This window comes from Loxodonta africana, chromosome X, assembly GCF_030014295.1.
Source record: "Loxodonta africana isolate mLoxAfr1 chromosome X, mLoxAfr1.hap2, whole genome shotgun sequence".
Classification (NCBI taxonomy): Eukaryota; Metazoa; Chordata; class Mammalia; order Proboscidea; family Elephantidae; genus Loxodonta; species Loxodonta africana.
The window spans coordinates 28332447-28344080 of record NC_087369.1 but is presented as its reverse complement, the minus strand read 5'-3'; the positions used below and the strand labels follow the sequence as shown (position 1 = coordinate 28344080).

Sequence of the window (11634 nt, the reverse complement as noted above, 5' to 3'; positions counted from 1 at the left end):
ATAGGGTTTCCTTGGCTATAAACTTTAAAGAAACAGATTGCCAGGTCTTTCTTCCGCGGTACCACTGGATGAGTTTGCACTACGAACATATATGTTAGTAGTCAAGGCCAAAGCGTTTTATCACTCATTAGAGAGTCTCATACTTATCTAGTGCTGTCATAACAGAAATACCACAAGTGGATGGCTTTCACAAATAGAGATTTGTTTTCTCACAGTTTAGAAGCCCAGAACTCTGAATTCAGCGTCCTGGCTGTAGGGGAAAGCTTTACCTCTTTGATTACCGTGGGGGAAGGTCCTTGTCTTTCTTCAGCTTCTCTTTCTTGTCTCCTTGGAGATCTCATGTGGTGTGGCACCTATCTTTCCCCACCTGTGATTACTCGCTTGGTCAATCAACACCCCCTGGGAAAAAAAACCACCGCTGTCCAGAATATTACAACTCACAGGGATGCAACGGAACAGAGTAGAACTGCCCCATAGCATTTCTCTCTTCTTTTTATGTATAATTTTTATTGAGCTTTAAGTGAACGTTTACAAATCAAGTCAGTCTGTCACACATAAGCTTATATACACCTTACTCCATACTCCCACTTACTCTCCCCCTAATGAGTCAGCCCTTCCAGTCTATCCTTTCGTGACGATTCTGCCAGTTTCTAAGCCTCTCTACCCTCCTATCTCCCCTCCAGACAGGAGATGCCAACACAGTCTCAAGTGTCCACCTGATACAAGTAGCTCATTCTTCATCGGCATCTCTCTCCTACCCATTGTCCAGTCCCTTCCATGTCTGATGAGTTGTCTTCGGGAATGGATCCTGTTCTGGGCCAACAGAAGGTTTGGGGACCATGACCGCCGGGATTCCTCTAGTCTCAGTCGGACCATTCAGTCTGGTCTTTTTATGAGAATTTGGGGTCTGCATCCCACTGATCTCCTGCTCCCTCAGGGGTTCTCTGTTGCGCTCCCTGTCAGGGAAGTCATCGGTTGTGGCCAGGCACCATCTAGTTCTTCTGGTCTCAGGATGATGTAAGCCTCTGATTCGTGTGGCCCTTTCTGTCTCTTGGGCTCATGGTTGTCGTGTGACCTTGGTGTTCTTGTTCTTCATTCTCCTTTCATCCAGGTGGGTTGAGACCCATTGATGCGTCTAGATGGCCGCTTGTTAGCCTCTAAGACCCCAGACGCCACATTTCAAAGTGGGATGCAGAATGTTTTCCTAATAGTATTATTTTGCCAATTGACTTAGAAGTTCCCTTAAGCCATAGTCCCCAAACCCCCACCCTTGCTCCGCTGACCTTTGAAGCATTCAGTTTATCCCGGAAACTTCTTTGCTTTTGGTCCAGTCCATTTGAGCTGACCTTCGGTGTATTGAGTATTGTCCTTCCCTTCACCTAAAATAGTTCTTATCTACTAACTGATCAGTAAATAACCCTCTCCCACCCTCCCTCCCTCCCCCCCCTTGTAACCACAAAAGTATGTGTTCTTCTCAGTTTATACTATTTCTCAAGATCTCCCATAGCATTTCTGAGGCTGTAAATCTTTACAGAAGCTGTCCACCACATCTTTCTCCCTTGGAGCAGCTTCTGGGTTGACTCAAGACACACCTTACAATCCAGTCTCTTTAACAAAACAATACACATTCCCAAATGACATTATAACCATAGTTGCTGGGTAAGGATTTATAGCACCTGTGTTTGAGGGGCATGGTGCGTAAGTTCAGTCCCTATTACGGAGTATGTTCTTTCATGTGGGTGTGTGTAGACTGTCCCAGTTTAATGCAACACAAAGCTCCTAGAAGTGCTGTCAAGGACCAACAATTTCCCCTCCCAGCTGCCCTTCCATGTATGTCACTGCAATTTTCATTCACATCACCACGGCCAAAAGTCGTCTTCACTTGGAGTTTGCCAAATGACACTCAAGACAACCTCATTCTACTGTCCCCTCAATGGCATGCCCTTTGGCTCCCCCACCCCAAAGCAAAAGGCTATTATCAGTGGCTTCCTGACACCAAGGGAGGAGCGCCCTATTTCTCAGGAACTCCGTGGACATGGTATGCATAACACACCTAGTCAGTGGATGTGTCCAAGTGCGCTGGGACAACAGCACAGGACACCTGCCAGTCCTGCTCCAAGTGGGGATTTCTCTCTGCTTTACCCCCAATCCCAGAGTCACCGTGAAGAGCTGGTTTCCATTCCAGGCTCAGCCTCTCCAGGCTCAGACACATCATGGGAGTGTCTTGCCCTGCTCACCCCTCCCACAGGCTTATCTGGACTCCCTCCCCCCAACCTCACCCCTACCTGCTCTTCTCACCCCCTACCCTTCCCTACCCTATGCTTCCTAACTGAAAATTTCCCCCACCCCCACCGAGAGATCAGCGTTTCCCAAGGGCCCAAACTGCCCTCCCTCAGGGCATTTACACTAGAGGGACCCCTGAGGTGCTCACTCCTTTTTCACTAGTCCAGAGGTCTTGGAGGAAACCCTGGTGGCGTAGTGGTTAATCGCTACGGCTGCTAACCAAAGCATCGGCAGTTCGAATCCGCCAGATGCTCCTTGGAAACTCTATGGGGCAGTTCTACTCTGTCCTATAGGGTCGCTATGAGTCGGAATCGACTCCACGGCAGTGGGTTTGCTTTGGTTTGGTTTGGTTTGAGGTCTCGGAGTGTATCTCAAACTCCTCCTTCTATCGTAGCTGCTATGAGACTCTAAAATCCGTACACACGGGCTTCGACACCTTTGCCTAAAGGGCCCCAGTACTAGCATGAAGCCTTCCAAAGGGCAGATGCACAATTTTTCTTCGGGGAAAATAAGAGCCAGGGAACAAGAGATCAAATCATCAGGATTTATTTTCTACAACAGCCTTGAATGAGCTAAACAAATCCAGGCACATGTACGTTTTACTTTTACCGAATGGAATAGAGGAAACCAAGACTTGACCAACCTTTATGTTTCTCCACCTCTATCTTGTGATCCCAACTAATTCTTGCGGATGTCTTTAATGTTCCAAAGAACATCCCTATTCTGATACCACGTTAACTAGTTCTGGATTCATCAAAGTAGATTCAAGGGTTTTCAATTTGTTTTACACAATACAAAACACTTACTCCTAAATCAAGCAATAAAATAGCAATGAATGCATGAGGTTGAATTGAGCTTCTGAATCTTAATAAACCTTCAATTAAAAGGAACTACATTCAAAAAATACAAAAAAAAAAAAAAAAGCTTAATCTACAAGTTACTCCAGTATAACAGGAATCCAAGAAGACATACATGTGCTCCCTCCAGCCCCATGCTGCCTCCACTACTTAGAAGGTTAACAACCATTTTCAACAACAAAGTGAAGAATCTGCATCAGACTTCACCACGGATGGGACGGCCTGCTGAACTCGCCCTGACACTAGCCCTGGCCCTGGCATGAGGACCAGCCCCAGCCCATTCTCTGCCTGCAGCTCTCTCTTCCTCATCTCCCCAACTTTCTCCATACAGGGCTTGGAAGACACTGGAAAACGTATTCTTGTCCTTGGCCAAAAACTCCAGGACTTTTGTCTTGATGGCTTCGGCTTGGGCTCTGGGACCCCACAGGAATTGGTAGCGTGGAGGATCACTGTTGGGCACCTGCCGGTACTCCAGGTACTTTTCCTGCACCAAATCTTTGGTGATGAGCTTCCGGGGCTCCCCAAAGAGGAAGTGCGTCTTGCCATCGTACATCCCCACCATATTCAGGAATTCCCACATCTCCTCCTCGCTGGCACGGTTTCCATTCGTGTAGATCATGGCCAGGAGAGGCATCAGGAGCCCCTTCTTGGGAAAGCCCCTGCCACCACTCAGATTCTCTTCCTCGGCGATCTCCAATTTGCTGACAACGGTATAGGACTGACCTTTGGAATCGACTTCCTTCACGTCAAGGCCAAAGGCCAGCTCGATGTACGCAGAGGCTCTCCTCAGGATCTCAGGGAAGTGCTCCTTGTACCTTTTGTTGATGATCTTCATCATTTTTCCCTTGGTAATGCGTTCTTGCATTTCATACTTGGACAGCAGGAACTGCGACAACATGACCACCCTCTTGGTTAGAGGGTCTCTACGTGACCTCTGACTGGGGTCTGGGGTAGAAGAGGAACTTGGACATCCCTCATCTTGGCCCTCGGCCCCTCTAGGAGCTCTTCTGCCCGAAGCACCTGCAGCACGAGTGCTGCTGGATGGGGCCCTCCGAGACCCCTGGGGAGTGCGAGCAGCATGGGAGCTCTGGGGAGGCCCCCCAGAAGGAGGAGTGGAAGAGGAGGGGGACCCTTCCTCTTCTGCTGCACTGGCCTGAGCACCCTTGACACTGCCGGTGTCACCTTGGGCCTGGCGACGTTTCGCACGGGAGCGGAGCTTACTCTGATGACCACGAGGCATGATGACTCTGCTCAAGGATAGCAGGCAGGAGTGTAGAAGGAGGGCAGGTGATGCTGGCCCACAGGAGGAGGGAGGCTGAGAGGGCGTGTGCCCCTGTAGCAGACAGACGCCACCTTGGCTTTCAGTCTGCAGGATTCTTGAGGACACTGCTTTATAACCTCACAAGGCACCTATTGTCCTGGTCAGGACCCTGTAGAGGAAATTGGAGGACGAATTAGGTTCTAGATTGTCAGCCCTACTTGGGGCTTCCTGGGGTGACAGCAGGGGCTGACACTTGGGACTCTCTGTGCTCTGGGTTATTGGGAGCTCTTTTAATTTCACTCCTAGGGCCATGATGTCAACTGCTGGCAGGGCCAGAGTACCTTGACGCCTCAAATCCCTTTGGGATCCACAAGCAGGAACTGAAGGAGCAGCTCTGCCACCACCTCTGGCAGGGTGTCTCAGTGATGACAGCACACTGGGGCCCGTTCTGTCTGAGGTTCCTCGGAGGCCTCAGTCCTCTACCGGGGTCCTCACACATGGCTGCCCCCTTTTACCAGGTCCCTCACCTCCCTGAGATGCCCTGGGAGTTAGTGAGTGAAACTCACTAGGTCACCAGACCTAGGTCCTCCAGGTCTGAACGCACTGTTGGGGCTCTGTGGGGCTTCCTTTCTTCTGGGAGGAGTCACCTCATCAGAACTCAGTATCCTCAACTAGACTCCTATTAGAGGCCATGTCTCCTGCCTCTACTGAACACCCGGTTGGTACCCGTTGCCATCGAGTCGCTTCCGACTCACAGCGACCCTATAGGACAGAGTAGAATCTCCCCGCAGAGTTTCCAAGAAGCAAATGGTGCATCTGAATTGCCAATACTCCGGTTATGAGCCGTAGAACTTAACCACTACGCCACCAGGGTTTCCTCTGCTGAAAAAGCCTCCCCATTAGTCTAAGGGCTTCATGTCCCTGAGACCACCTATCCCAAGGAACACATAAGGGGGCACCTCAGCCTGACACCTCTGACCGTGGCTCCCCTGGCCAATAGCAGTGGAGGCTTTTCTGCATCCTCCTTCCTTTGGAGGAGGGGAGAAGAGTGGTTAATTCCCTAGTGCCTTCTAAAGGATGTTTACCTTGACACCCACCAGTTTCTGGGATTCCTCTATCTCTTGAATTAGGGCTTAAACAAAGGCGCTCATCTCCCTCAGACACTCCAGGCAGAAGTCCAGAGTCCCCTGAACTGGCCAAATTTGTCATGGGATTCCAAGGCTAATGGCATTAGCAGGGCTTAGTGTAGTCCTCCCCATGTTGGGTTGAGTAGTCCCAGTACCTCAATCATATCTTCCTTTCAGTCTGCACCATTCCCTTCAGTCTCACCCTCTGCTGTCATGAGGCCACATCCCTCAGAACTCAGAGTTCAAAGTCAAAGGGACCCATATCCTTTGTAGGCTGTTTGGGGAATACTAGGGCTGGCCAGGGCGACGGGGGTTATCTGACCCCCGAGTTCTCAATTTGGTAACCCCTTCATTCCTCAGCCTTCTGAACTTGCCCCCTTGTAGGACTTGGGATTCCTCCCTCCACTCACTTGAGTACGTCCCAAAGCGGGGATGGGATTTGTGACTCAGAATAAGGCCCTCACCTCCCTAGAAGGAAGTGGCAGTGCTTCACATCCGGTTCCCCTGCCCGGGGGCTCCCAGATTGGAAAGCAAGGTTGGGCTGCGGGCGACCCCTCTTTTAAGGGAAAGCCTCTGCATTACCGCTAAGGTCCTAGCCTCACCTACAGTTACGGTCTAGGTCTCCCCGCTCTTCAGAACTGGGGTGCTTCCTTGAACCAAGCCCCTCTCATCCTGAGACTTTACAGGCCGAAGTCAGCCTGGTGGCCTTGAGGCTGGCGGTAGGGGAGGGGCTTTGTGGGATCTCCTCTGTTCTGGGATAGTGACCACCCATCCCATTAGTCCACATCCAGGGTCCTCACCTGGACTCCTGACCAGTCCCGAGACTCCACCCTCCTCCGATGATGAAAGTCTCAACCCGCTCAGACCAGAGGCCTCGCCTTCCCGGCACTTCCTGGATGGAAGTCGGCGCATGCCCGCCCCACACATTCGGCCAAGGGTATGCGGGGGGCCTCCGAGGGCCAGGCCCTTAGCGGGGTGTCTCGGAGCGCCAACAGCAGGGGCGGCGCTCATAGGACCCCGCTTTTCTCGGGTTAATTGGCACAACCGTCCACATTCAGAGTCCTCACCTTGAGTCCCGATCAGTTCGGAGACTCCCCCCTCCTCTGCTGAGGAGAGCTCACAGCCCCCCAAACCAGAAGCCGCACCTTTCCTAGCGCTTCCTACATGGAAGCCAGGACACGTCACATCCGTACAAGGCTGTACCAAGGGCATGCAAGGATCAAGACCCTGCTACAGGGGTAGGGGGGTCTCCGAGGGCCGACAGCAAGGACAGGATCCTTGGGACTCCAGTGCTCTGGAGTGAGTGTTCCCTTAGTGCCCACGCAGGGTCCTCACCTTGATACCTATCAGAGCCTGGGAGTCCCGCGTATGGAGACCTGACTCGCAGGCTCAGAACAGGATTCTCACCGCGCAGAGACCCTAGAGGCACAGGTCAGGGTGTGCCGCACCATACACTTTCCTGGGGCCTCACAGGATTGCAGGCTGTTTCGCTGCGCCTGGCAGATCCTTTTTAGGCGGCAGGTCGCCCCATAAACACTCAGGGTCCACACCTAACTCCAGGTAGGGACAAGACTCCTCCCTCTACAGATCTGGGGCCGCCCCTTTAGACCGGACCCTCCCTCCCTGAGACCACTTAAGAAGAATCGATGGGCACCTCTGTCAGAGGGCTCTCCCACAGGCTTCCCAGGACTGAGAACAGAGGCGATGCTCTCTTCTGCTCCTTCTGTTGATGGGGTTCCCACTTACAAAACTCAGGGTCCTCACCTTGCCTCCGTTGAGGGCCTGAGTCTCCTCCCTCTGTGGAGCTGGGGTATGCACACAAGTCCTCATACCCTCAAGGCAGAATCGAGGGGACCCCTCATCCTGACAACTCGGCCCTGGGCCTCCCAGTGCTGACAAAAGCAGGGGGTATTTTGTGTGGCCTCCTCTGTCTGGGGTGGGTGGTTCCCTCCTTCCTCATTCACAGTCTTCATCTTGAACCCGACCAGTCCTGAAATTCCACTCCGTTCTGAATCGCAGGCTGCTCCCCTCATATCAAGGTCTTCACTGACCTGGGACCTCTGATTTGGACGTCAGGATGAGTCATATCCAGTCAGGACTGTTCAAGCTCTCTCAGGGCCAACTGTAAGGCCAGGACACTAGGGGATGTCACTCTTCTGGAGGGGCCGCCCATCATCTTCATTCAGCTTCATCACTTAGATATCTCTCGGAGGCTGAGTATCCTTGCTTTTCCGACTTGGAGAGTGTCCTTCAGCCAACCTCTTAGGTCCCTGAGAAACCTCAAGAATAAGTGAGGCCACTACCTGGGGCTCTGTAGGGCTGAGAGCAAGCCCTGCAGTTCTTTGTGTAATCCCTAAATTCTGGTGTGTTTTTCCTCTCTCTTTTCATTCACTGGGGTCCTCTTCTGGGCTCCTCTTTGGTTAAGGTCTTCCTGAGAAATGCCACATCCTTGCAAACTTGAGCAATTTTGCTATTGCAGAGATTGGGTCCCTGTCCCAGGGTGAGAAGTGGCATGAGGTGGGGAAGATGCAGCCAAAGATAGGAAGCCCAACACAGGCGGTGGGCTGTCAGGAAAACAGGCTGACCTCATCCTTCTCTCCTTCAGCCACACCTGGAGGTGCAGGTACCCTTGGCTCTACTAGATCTCCTTTCTTCAGGCAGGGGCTCTTCGGGATGATTTTATGAGCCCCAGATCTTTTCAGGTTATCTGGCCTTGCATTTGTCAGTGATTATATTGTCACTGAATATTTTCTTATCTTTTCCTTATTCATACCTCTCACTTATTTTAGTGTTGACATAGCTCTGGCTCTACAGTCCGACTCAACGCTCTGGGCACAAGTTATTCATTTTCTGACCTGAGAAACATTTTGTAGTGGAGAGAAGAACAGTGAATTAAGAGACACACGGTAAGCCTCTGGCTGGGAGGAGTGGAACAAGCTAGGCTCCAGACGGATTCAGACCAGGGGCCTAATCTAGCTCGGTCATATACTAGACTTGCAAACACATTACAAACTCTCTGAGCTTCGGGTTCTTCTTCTGTGCAGGGGGATTGATAAGCCCTGTCTTCTAGGGCAGGTGCATTGCGTGCAAGGCATGTGAAGCACCTGGCAAACTGACGGCACATGTCGGGCGTTTAAAGAATGGCACTCGTTACTACGATCATTTTCACACTCTACAATACCACCCTCCTCTTGAGGATTTTTGGTTTTGTTTACTCCACGATGTGTCAGAATATGCAGCACTCTAGGACAAAGAAAACAAAATCAGGAAAAATGCTGTTTGAGCAGAGAAATGAAGTAATATTTTACACTGACTCCTTGCCCTTGAATCAATTCCAGCTAAATGCAACACCCTATGGAACTGCCCTATAGGGTTTCCTTGGCTATAAACTTTAAAGAAACAGATTGCCAGGTCTTTCTTCCGCGGTACCACTGGATGAGTTTGCACTACGAACATATATGTTAGTAGTCAAGGCCAAAGCGTTTTATCACTCATTAGAGAGTCTCATACTTATCTAGTGCTGTCATAACAGAAATACCACAAGTGGATGGCTTTCACAAATAGAGATTTGTTTTCTCACAGTTTAGAAGCCCAGAACTCTGAATTCAGCGTCCTGGCTGTAGGGGAAAGCTTTACCTCTTTGATTACCGTGGGGGAAGGTCCTTGTCTTTCTTCAGCTTCTCTTTCTTGTCTCCTTGGAGATCTCATGTGGTGTGGCACCTATCTTTCCCCACCTGTGATTACTCGCTTGGTCAATCAACACCCCCTGGGAAAAAAAACCACCGCTGTCCAGAATATTACAACTCACAGGGATGCAACGGAACAGAGTAGAACTGCCCCATAGCATTTCTCTCTTCTTTTTATGTATAATTTTTATTGAGCTTTAAGTGAACGTTTACAAATCAAGTCAGTCTGTCACACATAAGCTTATATACACCTTACTCCATACTCCCACTTACTCTCCCCCTAATGAGTCAGCCCTTCCAGTCTATCCTTTCGTGACGATTCTGCCAGTTTCTAAGCCTCTCTACCCTCCTATCTCCCCTCCAGACAGGAGATGCCAACACAGTCTCAAGTGTCCACCTGATACAAGTAGCTCATTCTTCATCGGCATCTCTCTCCTACCCATTGTCCAGTCCCTTCCATGTCTGATGAGTTGTCTTCGGGAATGGATCCTGTTCTGGGCCAACAGAAGGTTTGGGGACCATGACCGCCGGGATTCCTCTAGTCTCAGTCGGACCATTCAGTCTGGTCTTTTTATGAGAATTTGGGGTCTGCATCCCACTGATCTCCTGCTCCCTCAGGGGTTCTCTGTTGCGCTCCCTGTCAGGGAAGTCATCGGTTGTGGCCAGGCACCATCTAGTTCTTCTGGTCTCAGGATGATGTAAGCCTCTGATTCGTGTGGCCCTTTCTGTCTCTTGGGCTCATGGTTGTCGTGTGACCTTGGTGTTCTTGTTCTTCATTCTCCTTTCATCCAGGTGGGTTGAGACCCATTGATGCGTCTAGATGGCCGCTTGTTAGCCTCTAAGACCCCAGACGCCACATTTCAAAGTGGGATGCAGAATGTTTTCCTAATAGTATTATTTTGCCAATTGACTTAGAAGTTCCCTTAAGCCATAGTCCCCAAACCCCCACCCTTGCTCCGCTGACCTTTGAAGCATTCAGTTTATCCCGGAAACTTCTTTGCTTTTGGTCCAGTCCATTTGAGCTGACCTTCGGTGTATTGAGTATTGTCCTTCCCTTCACCTAAAATAGTTCTTATCTACTAACTGATCAGTAAATAACCCTCTCCCACCCTCCCTCCCTCCCCCCCCTTGTAACCACAAAAGTATGTGTTCTTCTCAGTTTATACTATTTCTCAAGATCTCCCATAGCATTTCTGAGGCTGTAAATCTTTACAGAAGCTGTCCACCACATCTTTCTCCCTTGGAGCAGCTTCTGGGTTGACTCAAGACACACCTTACAATCCAGTCTCTTTAACAAAACAATACACATTCCCAAATGACATTATAACCATAGTTGCTGGGTAAGGATTTATAGCACCTGTGTTTGAGGGGCATGGTGCGTAAGTTCAGTCCCTATTACGGAGTATGTTCTTTCATGTGGGTGTGTGTAGACTGTCCCAGTTTAATGCAACACAAAGCTCCTAGAAGTGCTGTCAAGGACCAACAATTTCCCCTCCCAGCTGCCCTTCCATGTATGTCACTGCAATTTTCATTCACATCACCACGGCCAAAAGTCGTCTTCACTTGGAGTTTGCCAAATGACACTCAAGACAACCTCATTCTACTGTCCCCTCAATGGCATGCCCTTTGGCTCCCCCACCCCAAAGCAAAAGGCTATTATCAGTGGCTTCCTGACACCAAGGGAGGAGCGCCCTATTTCTCAGGAACTCCGTGGACATGGTATGCATAACACACCTAGTCAGTGGATGTGTCCAAGTGCGCTGGGACAACAGCACAGGACACCTGCCAGTCCTGCTCCAAGTGGGGATTTCTCTCTGCTTTACCCCCAATCCCAGAGTCACCGTGAAGAGCTGGTTTCCATTCCAGGCTCAGCCTCTCCAGGCTCAGACACATCATGGGAGTGTCTTGCCCTGCTCACCCCTCCCACAGGCTTATCTGGACTCCCTCCCCCCAACCTCACCCCTACCTGCTCTTCTCACCCCCTACCCTTCCCTACCCTATGCTTCCTAACTGAAAATTTCCCCCACCCCCACCGAGAGATCAGCGTTTCCCAAGGGCCCAAACTGCCCTCCCTCAGGGCATTTACACTAGAGGGACCCCTGAGGTGCTCACTCCTTTTTCACTAGTCCAGAGGTCTTGGAGGAAACCCTGGTGGCGTAGTGGTTAATCGCTACGGCTGCTAACCAAAGCATCGGCAGTTCGAATCCGCCAGATGCTCCTTGGAAACTCTATGGGGCAGTTCTACTCTGTCCTATAGGGTCGCTATGAGTCGGAATCGACTCCACGGCAGTGGGTTTGCTTTGGTTTGGTTTGGTTTGAGGTCTCGGAGTGTATCTCAAACTCCTCCTTCTATCGTAGCTGCTATGAGACTCTAAAATCCGTACACACGGGCTTCGACACCTTTGCCTAAAGGGCCCCAG

At 50.6% G+C, this 11634-nt stretch overlaps 1 protein-coding gene across 1 annotated transcript; it reads right to left on the bottom strand.

Moving 5' to 3' along the window:
* Positions 1 to 3187: 3187 nt before the first annotated feature.
* Positions 3188 to 6440, bottom strand: LOC135228924 (melanoma-associated antigen B2-like). The gene is made up of 2 exons (XM_064278405.1): positions 6329 to 6440; positions 3188 to 4433 (listed from the first exon to the last, which is right to left on the bottom strand). Exons 1-2 carry the CDS (start codon positions 6438 to 6440, stop codon positions 3337 to 3339), a joined length of 1209 nt encoding a protein of 402 aa, XP_064134475.1. The 3' UTR covers positions 3188 to 3336.
* Between the last annotated feature and the right edge of the window lie 5194 nt (positions 6441 to 11634).

What these genes read in the sequence shown, in the direction of transcription:
- LOC135228924 (XM_064278405.1), bottom strand. Translation starts at nt 6,440, where the DNA reads ATGCGCCGACTTCCATCCAGGAAGTGCCGGGAAGGCGAGGCCTCTGGT. An exon ending in GGGACTGGTCAGGAGTCCAG is followed by an intron (nt 4,434 to 6,328) that starts GTGAGGACCCTG and finishes CCTGTGGGCCAG; the next exon opens with CATCACCTGCCCTCCTTCTA.